Below are 17,312 nucleotides of genomic sequence, written 5' to 3' on the forward strand. Positions count from 1 at the left end.
TTGAGCTTTTTCTGCTTGTGGAATGTTGTATGGACATCTTCCAGTTACGTCAGCAAAAGCTCATATTATGTTGTCTTGAAGTTGGTTGGTCTGAGTGCAGGAATACGGGAGCTGCTGGACAGATTCAAAGCAATGTTTGGCAGTAAGTATATAGTGTACTTTAGTGGGCTTGGCTTTCTGAGAATGCTAAATCAACTCCAATTTTGTTTTAACTTCTGTGGCTAGTCCACAGTTTATGTAATCATTCCTTATAGGTCTATTTTACACAACGTCTCAATCTATCACTCGCCTGAGCAGAGTTCCTCTCAGGACAGTGATGGCAGATTCAAAAGTCCTTTTATCTGTCTCTCTTTTATGTATCATTTTAAAATGAAAGTAATTCTTTTCAAAACAGAGACAATCATATAAGAATTATTTGAGAAAAAATTGAACAATTTTATTGGTTTTCCATGTGAGCTACTCACCAAAATGTATAAATACAGTTAAAAACTAACCAACTACTTGCCTAAGAGAGCTTTATCTAAAACTTAGATAAAGTGCCTTCGGAAAATATTCACAGCACTTCACTTTTTTCCACATTTTGTTATGTTACAGCCATGTAAACGATTAAATGGATTCAATTAATTTGTTTCCTCAAAATTCTACAAACAAAACCACAACATTATGACATTGTGAAAGAAGTGTGTTTGAAATCTTTGCACATTCATTTTTTTTAAAAGAAATACAAAAACACACATACATAAGTATTCACAGCCTTTGCTCAATACTTTGTTGAAGCACCGTTGACACCAGTTACAGCTTTAAGTCTTTTTAAGGATGATGCTACAAGCTTGGCACACAGTATTTTTCGGCAGTTTCTCCCATTCTTCTTTGCAGAACCTCTCAAGCTTCAGCAGGTTTGATGGGGCGCATCGGTGCACAGCCATTTTCAGATCTCTCCAGAGATGTTTAGTCAGGTTCAAGTCTGGGCTTTGGCTGGACCACTAAAGCACATTCACAGAGTTTTCCTGACAGCACCCCAGGCCTCCTCACACTAAATCAGTAATTGATATTACTTACACCCTTTTGGCTGAATAAGTACAAATCTTCACAAGCACTCTCCAAAATCTAGTGAAACTTTCCAAGAAGAATTGAGTTTATTATCAAATAAAATGAGGACTAAATGTTGAATGGGATGTTTAAAAAACATTCCTCTGAGTTGTAGGCTGATAATATCTCAAGTTTGTAATTAGCGAACTGGTGTTGATTTATTCATTGTTCCAGTATAGCATTTCAATCGATTTCTATGCTTCTGAAGCACATCTGCAGTTCTGCATGACATTTCTTTAAAACTACATGTGGTTTGAGGGATTTATTTATGGAATGCAGACATTCATTTCTTTAACTTCAGTAACCGCTTTTCCCTGTCAGGGTCACAGTGAAGCCAAAGCCTGTTCCAGGAACAGTAGTACTGAGATGGTAAGCACTTAGAAACCCCTAGATCTCAGACTCACAGAAGCTATTAAACTTGGAGTCAGTGATATGTGGAATATTTTCAATTTATGTTTCAAATTATTATTATTTTTTTTTTTCAATTAATGAGAGAATTAATGTGCAATATATATATATATATATATATATATATATATATATATATATATATATATATATATATATATATATATATATATATACACACACGTATATATATATATATATATATATATATATATATATATATATATATATATATATATATATATATATATTTAAATGTCACAAAACTAATTATTCACTTATATATATATTTAGTGACATTTGTAACAGGTTGCAATTTCCTAATGAAAAGAGAGAATGAAAGGAGGACTCAGAGGAGATCAAGTTAGTGCCTCCAGCCGTGACCATCTCCATGGTAACAGTTCTAAACAAGGCAAGAGAATTGTGTAGCTTCCACTGTTTAAACTGAAGCTGCAGGTCAGAACCATGCCGAAGAAAAAAATGAAGAAAGCAGTAAAGAAGGGGAAAGGGTAAGCAACAATGCAAGTCAATTTAAAATATTTGTATTCATTGTAAATGTGCTTAAAACAAAGTTTTATTTAAAATGTGTGTTCGTTTTTCTGGACTGCTCTGATGCAAAATACTTTGTCCTCATATCAATCTTATTTGTCTAGAAAAGTGAAGAAGGAAAATAATATGGATGGGGAATGTGATACTGAGAGAGCTAAAGCTAATGCAGCTCTGTGGGAGGCTCGCTTGGAGCTAACGGAAAGCTCGCGGGTGGAATATCGTGAAGCTGCTCGTAGACTGGCTTGGGCAAATGAAGAGCTCACAAACCAGCAATACAGAGCCGAGAAGGACACTACTGACATCATTGCATTTCTGAAAAAGAAAGAACTTGAGAAAGAAGCACAGGCAAGTTTACACCGATCGCGAGCATTAAAAGACAAATAAGCGCATGCGCAGGGGTTTATCTAGGTGCATAACTAACCCGTGTGCAGCTGTGCTCTGTTGTGAAGACATCAACACTGTGCCCTGTAACCTCCACTCTTCACAGAAAGACCATGCTAGTAATTAGAAAATGAAATTAAGGAAAACATTCTAGAACATCATTTAAAAAATAAATTAAATGTGTTTTATTGTCACCCTCATTCGACACTTTATTAATGAGCAACTGGAAAGCAAACATCAAAAACCATCTCCACACTGCAACCAGTCTCATTTAGCATGCTTTCACACCCATTAGTCAGTTAATCCAATTCGGAGATAAATATAACACTTTTGATTTGTTTTTGCTATTGCTATTTGTTATGGTTATCTGGAAAGTATTCAAAGCACTTCTCTTTTTCCACATTTTGTTATGTTACAGCCTTATACCAAAATGGATTAAATTCATTATGTTCCTCAAAATTCTACGATCATAATGACAATGTGAAAGATTTGAAATAAAAAATGAAAAGAAATCACATGTACATAAGTATTCACAGCCTTTGCCATGACAATCAAAATGAAGCTTAGGTGCATCCTGTTTCCACTGATCATCCTTGAGATGTTTCTACAACTTGATTGGAGTCCACCTTGATTGGACAAGATTTGGGTAGGCACACACAACCTGTCTACATAAGGTCCCTTATATAAATATATATTCTGTATAAGGTCCCTTATACAGGCTTTTCGCTGTTCTGGCATCGAGGTTGTGTCAGAGTGAAAACCAAAGATTTGTCTGTAGACCTCCGAGACAAGATTTAATCGAGGCACAGATCTGAGGAAGGGTACAGAAACATTTCTGCAGCACTGAAGGTCCCAAAATTGGCCTCCATCATCCATAAATGGAAGTAGTTTGGAACCACCAGGACTCTTCCTAGAAAGGGCCACTTGGCCAAATTGAGCGATTGGAGGAGAAGGGCCTTAGTAAGAGAGGTGAACAAGAACACGATGTTCACTTTAAAAGAGCTCCAGTATTTCTCAGTGGAGAGAAAGGAACCTTCCAGAATAACAACCTTTAATCAGGCCTTTATGGTAGAGTGGCCAGACAGAAGCCCTTCCTCAGTAAAAGGCACAGTGCTAGTATGGCCTAGAGTTTGGCAAAAGGCACCTGAAGGTCTCTCAGACCATTAAAAAACAAAGATTAAACTCATTGGCCTGAATGTCAAGTGTCATGTCTGGGGGAAACCAGACACTGCTCATCACCTGGCTTATACCATCGGTACAGTAAAGAATGGTGGTGGCAGCATCATGCTGTGAGGATGTTTGTTCAGTGGCAGGAACTGGGAGACTAGACAGGATCAAGGAAAAGATGAATGCAGCAATGTACAGAGACATACTTCATGAAAACCTGGTCCACTCTGAGCACTCTGGACCATAGACTGGGGCAACGGTTTCTTTTTTCAACAGGACAATGACCCTAAGCACACAGCCAAGATAACAAAGTAGTGGCTACAGGACGACTCTGTGAATATCTTTGTGTGGCCCAGCCAGAGCCCAGTCATGAACCTGATTGAACAAACGTCTTTCACAATGTCATTATGGGGTATTGTTTGTAGAATTTTGAGGAAACTAATGAATTTAATCCATTTTGGAATAAGGCTGTAACATAACAAAATGTGGAAAAAAGTAAAGTGTAAATACTTTCTGGACGCACTGTAAGATGATCCCCAAAAATCTTATCCAAATTCAATAATGTTTTTGCATGCAGTCTTTAGGACTGATTAAAATGAATGAAGATCCTCTGTCCTGTCGTTAAGCACAGTCTGGGCTCATTGAGAAAATGAGGTAAAAATCCTCAAAGTAGCCTTAAGGAAATTTTTGCCACTGTTGTATTTGTAGCTGTCTTTTGATTTTAGTTTCATCCTGTGATAATTTGTGGCTTTAGCATCTTTGCTGTGGTCTCACCCTAAGATTTTATTTCTACTGCCAGAACTTTGTCATCTAGTGTCTTTCGTTACAATGACACTAAATCAGTTATTCTTTTACCATGTGTGATTTTTGTGCAGAGTGGATTGTGAGTTTTAAACTAACCAAAAAGTTGTCTTTAAGTGGTCAAAAATCATACAAGCATGGTGAAAGTCAGTGATAAATAAATGATTGAACACATAAATCGATAAAAAAAAATTTTTTTAATCCAAATATCCAGTACACATCACACTTTTCATTTTTTTACAGTACTACAGCTCTGTCTTTTTGCTCAGTATTTTATCAGAGCTCAGTTTTACAGCATGCAATGGCTTTTTTGCTGCAAACAATCTCCGTTCAGACATTCCTAATTTAACTGCTCTGAAAAGAAAACACACCAAGATGATTTTTATCCAATATAATAATAAAGACCTAAAATCAAAAAACATCAAAAAGCAGATTTGCAGCAGAAACACTTTCAGCTTAATGTAATAAATTTCAATTTAACAATACTAAATATTTTTGTTGCAGGACATGACCAACATTTAAGCAAAAGTGTTGAGAGCAAAGTGTTGCATAAAAATGGCTATCCATCATCAGACAAAACTCACAAACAAAACTTTTATATATAAATATGAATATATATTGGTCAGGAAATATAGGTGATATAGTGGGTAATGCTGGTGATCTTTGGTTTTATGGCTTAACCATTGTTACTATAGTATAATTGTAACCATAATTTGAAAACCATGATTTTCCATAGCAGCCAGGGTTTGAAAGCCGTATGTTTTTTTTCACAATGCTAAAAGCAATTTAAAAACCACAGTTACAACAAAGCAACCATGGTTTACCCATGGTTTCAAAACATGGATGAATCATAGTTACAGTTATATGTCATACAAGCACTTTACCGATGTGAACTCAATCTTACCCACTAAATTATAAATACCATGTAAAAACAACTTGTAATTTAAAAATATATCACTTATTTAAGCAAACCATTAAATAGATACGATATTAAAACACAAATGATTAGATTAACAAATAAAAACTGTGTAGTGTGTGGGTGATATTTAAAATAGTACAGGGTCTTGTAGAACTTGCTTCCACTGTTCAGCTTAGTTTAGAGGGAACAAAAGTAAGTATCAGTATATTGTGTGTACACTATTGTCATGTAGCGCTGCCTTAATAATCCTGGGCATGGAACCAGAGTTGCACAGGTTGTAGCTGGGATCCTCTTCCACTCCTCCATAATAACATTATAGAGCTGCTGGATGTTAGACACATGGCACTTCTCCTTCTTCCGCTTGAGAATGCCCCTCATGTGCTTAATAGGGTTCAGGTCTGGTGACATACTTAGCCACTTCATCACCTTCACCTTCAGATTCCTCAGCAAGGCAGTTGTCATATTGGTGGTGTGTTTGGGGTCGTTTTCATGTTGGAAAACTGCTGTTCGGCACAGTTTCTAAAAGGAGGGCATCATGTGTTTCTTCAGAATATCACAGTACATGTTGGAATACTTGTTTCCCTCAATGAACAGCAGGCGTATGGTCTGGGTGCTGATACGTGGACCTTCCGTTTCTGCAACCTCTAAAGCAGTGCTGGCTGCACTCATGCGTCTGTTTTTTGAAGCAGCTTCTGCACCTGACTCACAGCACGAGGAATGAGGACAGCACTTCTTTGACCTACCCTTGCGAGGACTGTTTAGAGTGAAACTCGCCTTGTAAAACCTCTGTATGACCCTGGCCACTGTACTGTAACTCAGTCTAGGGTGTAACGGATCTTCTTACAGCCTACGCCATCTTTTTCATCATGTGTGCACGACATACAGCTGCTATCACTAGGGTGTACTCACTTTTGTTGCCAGCTATTTTGACAGTAATGGCTGTATGTTAAGTTATTTTCAGAGGACACTAAATCTGTAAGCTGCACATTGACTACTCTAAAATATAACCAAGTTATATATAAATATATAAATATATACTTATCAGCCCTAATATGAAAAGAATACTGACAGGCGATCTTAATAACTGTGGATATATATTAGGCAGCGTAATGTTTATGGGGCTGCATAGCCACAGACTGTTCAGAGTGCGCCTGCTGACATCCATCCGCCACCAAAAACACCTACAATTAGCATGTGAACATCAGAACAATCTGATTTAATCCCTAACGCTATGTTTACATGTGCTCAATGAGTCCTCATTAGTCCTCACAACACCTTGGTCCTCGTTAGTGTGTCGAGGTATTATTGATCCATAGTTGTCCATGTCCAAAAAATCCAACATTTCAACTCATTCCAAACTATTGAGGAAACAAACAGTTTTGTACGTAGTCCCTTGCAAATAGTTAGTCTACAGAGTCACTACTGTAGTATGTGCATGCCCTAGATATTATCATGCTAATTTCTAAGTTACTTTTTCCTACAGATTGCTGCATTGGAAGAACAGCTAAAAAATGAGAAATCAAAAGCCCTACAGGACAAGCAGTTTTTAGTAAGTATCAAAGGTGCCAAGTTTTTTTACTCCGGATGAAATTAAATTGCACTTACTTTTATAAGATAAAAACATTGTCCAAGGACAGGGAGTGCCAGGCAATTTACTGAAAGCAGAAAGAAAACGCCACAAGCAATTTTTATATGGCCAGCAAGGTCAGCTTGATAAATTTTTAGTGGACAGGGTCCTGCTATTTATAATATAATCATGTATCATGTATCAAAAACTATAGCCTGTTGATGGCTGCCTGTTGCCACAGTAAAACACAATGTGCGAAAATGGGTTGCTTCCAACTAAAATTCTTTATTTCTAATTATACTCATGCTTAATTGGTCCATTTGTAGTGGAAAAACGTAGCAAGTATAAAACTTTATAACAGGGTCACAACATTTGCAGTCATGTAATACCAATTCTATGGCCTTCTGGATCCTGTAATTAAAACATGCACTGGAATGCATCAGCCAGTTTAGGTACATGCTAACCTATTTATCGCTCATATGTCTCATGGTTTGTTGCTAGCAAATTACAAATGTCAATTTCAACATTATTATTATGTTGATAAAAGCTTTTTTATATGCCCAATCCCAGAATGTATATACTTTGCAAGGATTATGTTGAAAAAAATATAATTTCAAGTAGTAGCTAACCACTCATACCAGCAACCGTCTCTCTGAAATGTTTTAATTTAGAGTTAAAAAATGCACTGCTTTGGTCAACAGCTGTTTTCCATTTACCATCTTTTACTTCATGCATGTAAAAATGGGTTCCAATAAGTGTTAGGTAAAAAAAAAAGCTTGGTCTGGACAATCCTAAAATATGCCCCCTTTTTTTAGACACTTATGGTAATGTCACATTTGCCCATGCAGCATTGTTCTGGAAAAACACATTGTTGTGGTTAGATGTGATTTCAATGGCATACAACTTGAATGCTGCAATATGATAAAATGCTTCATATTTAAAAATGGACTTAGCTAATGGAAACTCTCTAAATCAGTCACAGAAAGTTTTTTTTCTCCAACAGTCTGTTGACTTGTCACTGAGCTCATGAGGGAAAGCAGTTTGTTTCATTTATGCTTTTCCAGCTTTAGTCTTTTACAGCAAGTAAAAGTGATGCTTAAACAAGAAAGGGAGAGGCACAAAATACTATAATAACTCACTCCATGTTTTTTTTTTCATTCGTCTTTGGTAACCACTTTATCCTGGTCAGGGTCACTGTGGATCTGGAGCTCATCCCAGGAAAAGTGAACATGAGGTGGGAATACACCCTGAATGGGATGCCCATCCATCACAGGACACCCATTTAAATTCTCTTTCACAAATAAAATCATTTTAATATAACCAATCTACCAACTGGCATGTTTTTGGGAGGTGGAGGAAACCAGAAAACAGAGGAAACACAAATGATTTTGGGATGAACAAAGAAACAGTACCCTAAGCTAAGGATTGAACAGACCATTAAGTTATACCACCCTATCAATATTTCGAAAGGTTCTCACTTACTGTAATTCTCCTTCATGTTTGTAGCATAATGATGATTGAGTACATACTGTAAATAGTTAGCTACACCTTTCCTGCTTGGCTCATACTGGAAGTAGAGGAAATTGAATTATACTATAATGTGTTACTAATTTCATGCATGATTCTATACAGTGCCCTGTGGAGTTTAAATTATATCAACTATTTCTTTCCTGGCATTCTCTAGCCAAATCTTATAAACTAATATAATACTTCTTCTTCTTCTTCTTCTTTTTCTTCTTCTTCTTCGTTTGGCTTCTCCCTTGAGGACATTAGGTCTTTCAAACCAACTACCTGCATGTCTTCCCTCACCACAATATTGATTTTTTGTTTATATTCTACACTTTTCAATAGGTAGACTCTGGGTAATTTTCTGCAGTGTCAGTTCATTTGCTAGACATCCTTATCCACAGCTTTTTACATTTATCTCCATATCTCTATATATACTACAAGCAGTTCAGGGTTAAGGTCTTTGCTCAAGGGCCCAGCAGTGGCTGGGATTTTAACAAATGACCTTCGAATCAGAAAACCAACATCTTAACCACTAAGCTCCAACTTCTTATATGTGTGTTGCTGTAATATTGTAATGTTAAATGCTAGATAAATCTGACTACATCTGGCTTAGGTGCTATTTTTTCAAGTTTTATATGTAATATAAATTTTATAAGATGAGTAGATGGTCACACTGTTGTTTTGTGACACCTAACCCTGTAACACCTGTAACACTGTCATTGTCTTCCCTGCGGCAAGTTATAAATGTTTTACTAAACATGCCTGGCAGAGTCATTGCTGAAATTGAAGCCATTTCTAACCAACATGTGGTCCATCTAAGACGAGGCAAAAGGTCAGACTGCTGATTTGAAACAGTTGGCTTTGGCTGGATGCAGTGATCCCTAAATAGCTCCAGTTGCTGCCGTTTTTCCGATGGGCTGCCCTGAATGTTCTGAATCCATAGGCCATCCAAAGGTTTAATATTCTTACTCCAGCATTTGTAGGCTTGCCCTCCCACATTGATGCTGTACATACATGCATGTACAGAAAACCGACCATCCCTCTATTCCTGGCTCTGCAACTGCCAATTATTTTATTTTTTTTAAGACAAGAAGGCTATCCCTGTTATCATGATCACTGGGTTGTTAACCACATGTTCATTTTGATTGGCTGTTGCAGGTTGCAGAGTATACCATGAAGATTAATGAGCTGGAAGAAAAGTTTAAGAAGAGATCCAGAGATTTTTCGATGATACAGGGGGAACTCAAAAACATCAAGGAGTTCCGCAAAAAGAAAGCTCAAATGGAACAAGAGTTGATCACTGTACTGTAATGCAATATATAAGAATATATTGTATATGCATACAATTCTTTACAAATATACCCTTAAACTTGTAGTTGAACAAATGCATGAATAGAAAGTAGGTTACCGAAATCTAGAGAATGGAAAATGTCATCAAAGAGCATTTAATGGAATTTTCACATGGAACACATAAATGACAGAAGCACACTTTTTTTTTTTTTTTTTTTTTTTTAGATGAAAGAGAGCATGTACATTGCTAACTGTGAACACAAGGAAAGTCTTGCTAGAATGGAGCATAAATTTTTCATTGAAAAGGTATGTATCAAATGTCTATTTGCTTTGTGGAGAAACAAAAATAGAGAAACAGGACAAAGAACTAGAAGAATTGCTTGGTTTATTTCTCCATCTAGGTTCGTTTAGAAAAGGAAGCTGAGCAGAGAATTTCCCAGCTAGCAGAGAAAGCCCACAATGAAGCAATTGTGTGAGTATATTCGCAGTGCATCCTTCTCTCTACCAATTATAGGCGGGTTTACTCTTCAAACAGATCATGCAGAGAGAGAAAATAAACAAGCTTTTTAAGCAAAACAAGGTGATTATCATGACCACACCAAACTTATCCTCTTGGAGATGGTATATATCACCTAGCAAGTGATTATATACTCTAGTCTGCAAACAGTGTGTATGAATGTGTTCGTGTCAGAACATGTGTGTTTTTGTACAAGTGCAATTCTTTGGGCCACAGCAAAAGCCGTGTGTTAGTTTTGCTTGATTAGTTTACCAAAGTCATTGCTGCAAGCCTTCTAGTATCTTGCTTCTAGATGTGGCATTGCGGCCTTGAAGCTCTCTGCCAAGGAGTTTCCTTTTCAGGAAATTTTCAGCCCAAACAACAATTCTGCACCTGCATCACTCTGCCAGACATTTGAGGTCAACCAAATAAAATTTGATGAGTCATGGCTAAGTAGAAACAGAATAAGCCCAATGTCTTAGGGGTTTAGCCATACTGTACATCATCTGGTCACTTATTTGACACCTTTTTGGATCAGTATATACTGGTTTTATACAGGAGACAATACCATTATTTTTTGAAGAGGCAATAGTTTGAAACATAAGAACACTATGTGGCAAAAGGTATGTGGACACCTGACCATCACACACATTTTGGGCCTTCCACAAACTATTGTTGCGAAGTTAGAAGCACCCAAATATATAGAATTTTTTTGCATGCGGTGGAAAGAAATATGATATATGCAATTCAATGTTATAGATACACCGATCAGGCATAACTTAGCCACTGAGAGTTGAAGTGGACAACCCTGATTATCTCTACATCATGGCACCTGTTTGTGGGTGGGATAGAAGCAGGAAAGTTGGTCAAGCGTAAGGATTTGATTAAATTTGTCAATGGCCAAATTGTGATAGTTAGACGACTGCATCAGAGCATCTCCCAAACTGCAGCTCATGTGGGGTGTTCCCGGTCCGCAGTGGTCAGTATCTATCAAAAGTGATCCAAGAAAGAAACAGTAGTGTAACCAGTGCCAGGGTCATGGGCAGCCAATGCTCATTGGTATAAGTGGAAAGCAAAGGCTGGCCCATGTGGTCTGATCCAACAGACGAGCTGCTGTAGCTCAAATTAATGAAGACATTAATGCTGTTAATGCTCAATGGGTCAGGTCTGTTTCGGCACAAAATGGGGACCAACACAATATTAGTTATAAAGTTATATAAAGTTATGCCTGGTTGGTGTAGTTTGCTTAAATTTCTTTGGTTTAAACAGACAGCAAATCAATGTGTTCTGATTAATGCATGGCTCTTTCACAAACAGACCTTTGTAGTGCAAAAAAAAACACACAATAGAAAAAATAAAACCATACGTTCTTTTCCTGTTCTTTCTCCAGAAAGATGCAGCTCTACCTTTTTCCATGTTAATCTATATTCTCTGTCTCCATAGTGTTGTTTTACTTCATATTAATGTGGCAGCAGTGGTGCTGAGAGAACGCACTTAAGAAACAGTTTAGCGAGGAGAAATAAATCTACATATAAAATATTGGTCACAAATTATTAGTCACTTTCTAAATAATAAAATTGTAGTGCATCTACTAATAATTATATATAAATACATCGTTTTTATTACCTATGTAAATATGTTAAAAAAGCTGCATCACGATACAAATGCACTTCTTAAAATCACGTTGTTAACTTTTATTGCGATGCCCCGATACGAATCAATGAATCTATCCATCTCTAATACAGACACATTGAAATGGTGACTGCACTTCAGATCTCACTAATGCTCTTGTGGTTAAATGAGAACATCCCCAAACACCATGCTCCAAAATGGTGGCCTCTCCAGAAGAGAGTTTAAAAGAGGGGACTAGATCTTAAATATGATGTTTAAAATACATATGGGTGTGTTGGTGGGGTGTTTAAAAACCTTTGGTCATATAGTGTGTTTTACTGCTTGAGTTTGAATTGTAGTAAAGCATTTTTATATTCTATGTAATGTCACAAAGATATATCTCAGGTCTGTTCTTTTCTGATCAATTCCAACAGACAACTGGATAACGTGTCTCGCTCCGTGTTTAAGGAGAATGTCCGTTTGAATGAGGCACTTGGATATCATTTGAAAGAGGCAGAAGAGCTAAAACGGAGCAATAAGACCCTGACAGAGGAGAATGCTTCTCTCACCCTTGATAAGGTACTATTACTATTACTATTAACTATTACAGGGGTCTGCCTCTGGTGCTACATCATTGTACAAGCACCAATATTTTCTACTGCCTTAATAAGGCATGTAGTTTTGAACTCCAATAAATAATAAGCACCTCTCAATAATAAATCTTAAAAGACATACTGTACAGTTTCATATGTGGAGGATCCCCATGCCAGGCCACTATTTTCTTATTTTTGGTAATGGGGTTATTTGACAGCTTATGAGGACTGGGGACATTTTCAGTGTCATCAAACACATTTGTTCTCTTATAGGTAACAACTATCTTTATAAAACAAGTCGCTGAAGTCATTTATTCACTAAAGGCATGCTTTTAAGTTCTTAAAGAGGACCCTAGAGATGTAATTTTTTAAAGCTATAAATGACAAACTGTACATCAAAGCAGAGCTACTTTCAGTAATGATTGAAATTTTAGTTATGTTCTTATTGTGGTAGTTACTGATCTCTGGTGGCTAGTATTTCCCCCTCTGTTTATTTGCACTGGACTCTATGTTTGACTTTGCTTGTGGTGGCACTTTCTCCGCACCTCCACTCGAGGAGCCAGTCTTCTGTCTCGTTGCGGCCTGGCACTCTGTACTCTTTCCATGACCCTAGGCCAAACGTGTGCACACACATACACAGTGTTCTCTCTGGCTTGCAATTAACAAATACACCATTTAATCATATACACCATTCGAACACATTTTACTGTATTACATAGTGCACTTTATTAGGAGCACCTGTACACCTACTCATTCATGTAGTTCTCTTTTTAGCCAATTGCTTATATGGTAGCAGTGCATAAAATCATGCAGTACAAGCCAACAGAAGGTCATCAACCATCGGATTGGGAATAAAAAAGTGCTCCCAGTGATTTTGACTGTGGCATAATTGTTAATACCACATAGGCTGGTTAAGTACTTCTGTAACTGTGAATCTCCTGTCAAGATTTTCACGTACAACAGTTTCCACAGTTTACTCACCATGGTGCTTTTTTCATCCACAATTCACTCACCTTTTAATATCTACTAAGATTTATAACCACTCTTGTCAAGCATTAGCAGTTTGCTTGTCAGTATCTTTGAGTTGTGAACCTGCTGTTAGATGGAACTTGACCCTAGTCTCATGTTTTTTGGACCAGGCATTCCTTCAGGAATACTTTCTATTTGTCCCTTTTCATCCTACCCCTTTACCCTGACTACTATCTTACTCCCTACTGGTAAAAATGAGTAAACTTGATCAAACTCAGGGTAATGGACAAAGTTAGGTTTTACCATGCAAATTACTTTATGCCAAGGCTTTATTCTTATCAAATCGGAGATAAGTTTGCTCAAAATATGATGTTTTTTTAAAACTTGTCCCCACAGGAGACCAAAAAGCTAATGATAACAGACAATGTGGCCCAGCTTGCAGCCCAGCGAAGTGAGATCTCTGAGCTAAGGGCCAAAGTAGCCACTTTGGAGCAGAAGCTGGCCCTCATGGTAAACGAGTGTGAGCAGGAGAAGATGGCAATGCAGGAAAAATCTTTAGTTACTGCTCAGACCAGCATGGTAGAGCTCGAGAAAATGCAGAAACTGCTCGCCATGCGTGAACGTGAGATGAGCCGAGTAAAGCGGCTCGCACACAGCATCGTGAAACAGCGCACCCAGCTTGCGCTATTTTTCCATGAAGCTCTGGCTTATGTTAAGCAGGAAATCATAACCAGCCAGATACATTACAGGTACACCCAACCCATGCACTGAATAAAAGCAACCAAGTTCAAGCAAAGTTTAAACTTAGATGGAATCATGTAAACAAATCTGTTGGAGACTTTTAACTCAGTATATGCTTATTGCGCTTATGTATAAAGACAGGAAGCAAAGGAGGCTTATCAGAAATGGATGAGTGAAGCACGGAGAGGTAAAAAGGACTATCCTCACATACGTACCTTTAACAAAGCTCCACACAGCACCAACAATGTCTATACTGATTTGGAAGAGGCTGAAAGGTGGTGAGTTGCATTTATTTTATTTGAATTCTATCATAACTTAGTATTTCACATTGCTATGCAAACAATTTATAGACCCTTGTAGAGATAAAGAGCCCAGTCAAGCTGCTATAATAGTGAACAGTGCTATAATTCAAATGTTAGGATGTTAAACTAAAGTGGACTGACTTTTCTGCCATCTAGGGGATCAGCAATTATTGATATATCTTTAAATCCCGGTATATCTTTTAAATTGCTGTGTGAAAAGCCCAGAATGACAGTTGTTTAAAAAATACCAAAACCACACCTACAGTAGCATGAGGAGTTAAACCCTGATAATCAAAATCACTGTAGGAATGCTAAATGCTAAAATGAATACTAAGTCATATTAGAAAGATAATCTGTCCAAAGTACATCATTTGACATACACAATATGGTCATAGGTTTGTGGACACCCGACCATCACAGTGGTTATGGTTTTTTGAACTTCCAATTCCATATAGTCATTGTTAAATTAACGTCATACTGAAGTGACATGTATTTGAAGGCTTTCCTTTAGATTAAGGAGCATTGCTGGTTGGTATTCCAGTTCATGCTAATAGGGTTCAGAGGTCAGGGCCATTCAAGAGCTTCTACTCTTATCTTGGCAAAACATGTCTTCCTGGACAACGCTTTGTGCACAGGGGCAATGTCATGTCAGGTTTGTGCTCCTTTTTCCAGTGAAGGAAAATTGTAATTCTAGAGCATACAAATAGATTGTATAAAGTTGTGTGCTTCTAACTTTGTGATTACAGTTTGGGGAAGAATCACAGCTAAGTAATATAAATTTGTGTGGTGTATCTAATATACTGGCAATTCAGTGTTCATACGGCAGTACTAATGAGTTGCCTTTCAGGAGCAACCTACAGACCTCAAAAGTGGACATTTCTGATCTGACGTGGGAGCAGAAAGAGCGAGTGCTGCGGCTGCTCTTTGCTAAAATGAATGGTCTGAAAACAAGGTAAAGATATTTTTTTTTATACTATTGCCGATTAAAATATAACCTCAAGCACCTTTAAATTGCACAGACATCTAATGTATATAATCGGGGATTATGTTCAATTTAGAATTAGCCAATGTTTATTAACGCAGATATTTAGGCTTCATTTGAACTTCTTTCGAACGTAATGCAGCTCATCCACCAATTTGACCTGCTAAATGCACAAACAGTAAACAGTGTTCCATGTTTTTAGTGCAAATAGACCAGTTAAACCAGCAGTAATTAACCACAAGCCATCTTGTCATCATACTGCTACTCACAACTGTTTCCAAAAAAGTTTCCAGTCACAATCACTGTAGAAAATTATGCCTTTAAATGTAGCCATGTGTGCCCAATTTCCTCATTTCCACTTCTTCCATTTCAATTTATGACCCATAACCACTGATCTGGAATTACTGTTAAAATACCCCTGAAAGGAAAACAGTGTCATCAAGCCTGTTATTTCAGTTTCACTCTAAAGACTGAACCGTATAGAGCTTACTTGTGCAGCAAAAAGAGAAAGAGTTCAAACTGTGGCGTTAAAATAAGGGTGTACTGACCACAGATGCATGTCTTTGGTATGGGACATCTGGATCTAGAGCTCTTCATTCATACCCAACTGCTTGCTTAGTACATTCAAGCCACAGTGGCTCTCTGGGGAGTTGGAAACCTCTTTTAAAGAGGACAATATGCACAAGATATTCAGAAGTGATTTGACATTAAATTTGGTATAGCTTATGGATGAATAGATGAGTAGATGGATGGAATTAGAACCATCATATTTTTCATGTTTCCTCTACAAAACAAATGTTTGTTCGTTCTGTGCTGTTAATGTACCAACCCGCTAAACAAATCAATTACAACAGCTGTTTATCTTTATCAAGGATTCTTGTTCTTTTCATTAGATTTTAAATCTTTGCATTTGTCTGTCTTACTGCAGGAGACCAGTGCAGCTTCCAGTTCAGGCACCATCCTCAGAGAGAGACCGAAATGACCGGAATCCTGAGTATGAACAGGCTTTCTTTTTTTTTTTAGAATCATAAAGTCATGAGTTATATACAGTAGTCCATCTGAGGCTGCATGCTAACCAGAATTAAAGCTGCTCATCATAAAAATGATCAGGTGCACACAAGATTCATGCACAGCTTTTGTTTTTTGAAATTAGAGCTATTCTTCCAGTATACAAGACATTTAGTGTGTAACAAACTAAATATTCAGCTGAAAGTTCAATAAGTACTTGCACCCACACAAACGCTTTCCCAGACATCCTTGTACCAGTTTATACTGTATTATCTAGCTACATGTTCAAACAATATCTAATGCCTTATTATTTTAATATGATTAACTTTTTTCAATTCTAGTGTTTGACTTTCATTAAAAACCACCCTGCACTTTCTATTGGTATTTTACACAGATTTAGAGAAGAAGAATCTTCAATGGCTTTTATTACCCAAGCATCTGTGTCAGACATGGCATCCAACACTAGTGGCCTGCTATAGCTACAAAGACCCTGAACCTCATTCACAATATCCCACTACACCACATAATCAGGAGAGGCATCTTTACTGAGAAGCATCCATGTTTACAAAGAAACAGTATTCCCTAAACATATGAAGTATTTATTCTTTGTGTGAATTAAATAAAAGCATTGCTTACATCTAGCATAAATACAAACTTTGTCCATTTCTATATTGGACATAATATAGTAACTGCATTTAGTTGCTGTGTACCTGTACAATGCAATGACAATAAAGTTCTATCTATCCATCTGTCTGTCTACTCTAGATTTTGATATACCATAATAAAGAAGACCAGGATATTTAAAGCTTCCACCTGAGAAAAAAACAACTTAATCTTTAATTGAGAACACAAATCATTGCTCATTTATTGTATGTAATAGAATAGCTGTGCTACATTATGAGATATGGTAATGTGGGTGGATTTATAAAT

General features: G+C 37.1%; 1 protein-coding gene across 1 annotated transcript; it reads left to right on the forward strand.

The window, feature by feature from the left end:
* Positions 1-1,873: 1,873 nt before the first annotated feature.
* On the forward strand, positions 1,874-17,131 carry LOC310727420 (basal body-orientation factor 1-like). Its single transcript, XM_083543884.1, has 12 exons — positions 1,874-2,006; positions 2,151-2,391; positions 6,798-6,863; positions 9,549-9,692; positions 9,906-9,986; positions 10,082-10,152; positions 12,222-12,366; positions 13,746-14,098; positions 14,228-14,368; positions 15,240-15,344; positions 16,303-16,368; positions 16,777-17,131. Exons 1-12 carry the CDS (start codon positions 1,963-1,965, stop codon positions 16,859-16,861), a joined length of 1,542 nt encoding a protein of 513 aa, XP_083400010.1. The 5' UTR covers positions 1,874-1,962; the 3' UTR covers positions 16,862-17,131.
* Positions 17,132-17,312: the final 181 nt, after the last annotated feature.

The sequence above is a fragment of the Silurus aristotelis genome (genome assembly GCF_946808225.1).
Source record: "Silurus aristotelis genome assembly, chromosome: 6".
In the NCBI taxonomy this organism is placed as follows: Eukaryota; Metazoa; Chordata; class Actinopteri; order Siluriformes; family Siluridae; genus Silurus; species Silurus aristotelis.

Coding starts and splice junctions, on each gene's coding strand:
- LOC310727420 (XM_083543884.1), top strand. CDS start 1,963: ATGCCGAAGAAAAAAATGAAGAAAGCAGTAAAGAAGGGGAAAGG. Junction 9,987..10,081: donor ATAAATTTTTCATTGAAAAG/GTATGTATCAAA, acceptor TTCTCCATCTAG/GTTCGTTTAGAAAAGGAAGC. Junction 16,369..16,776: donor CGAAATGACCGGAATCCTGA/GTATGAACAGGC, acceptor TATTTTACACAG/ATTTAGAGAAGAAGAATCTT.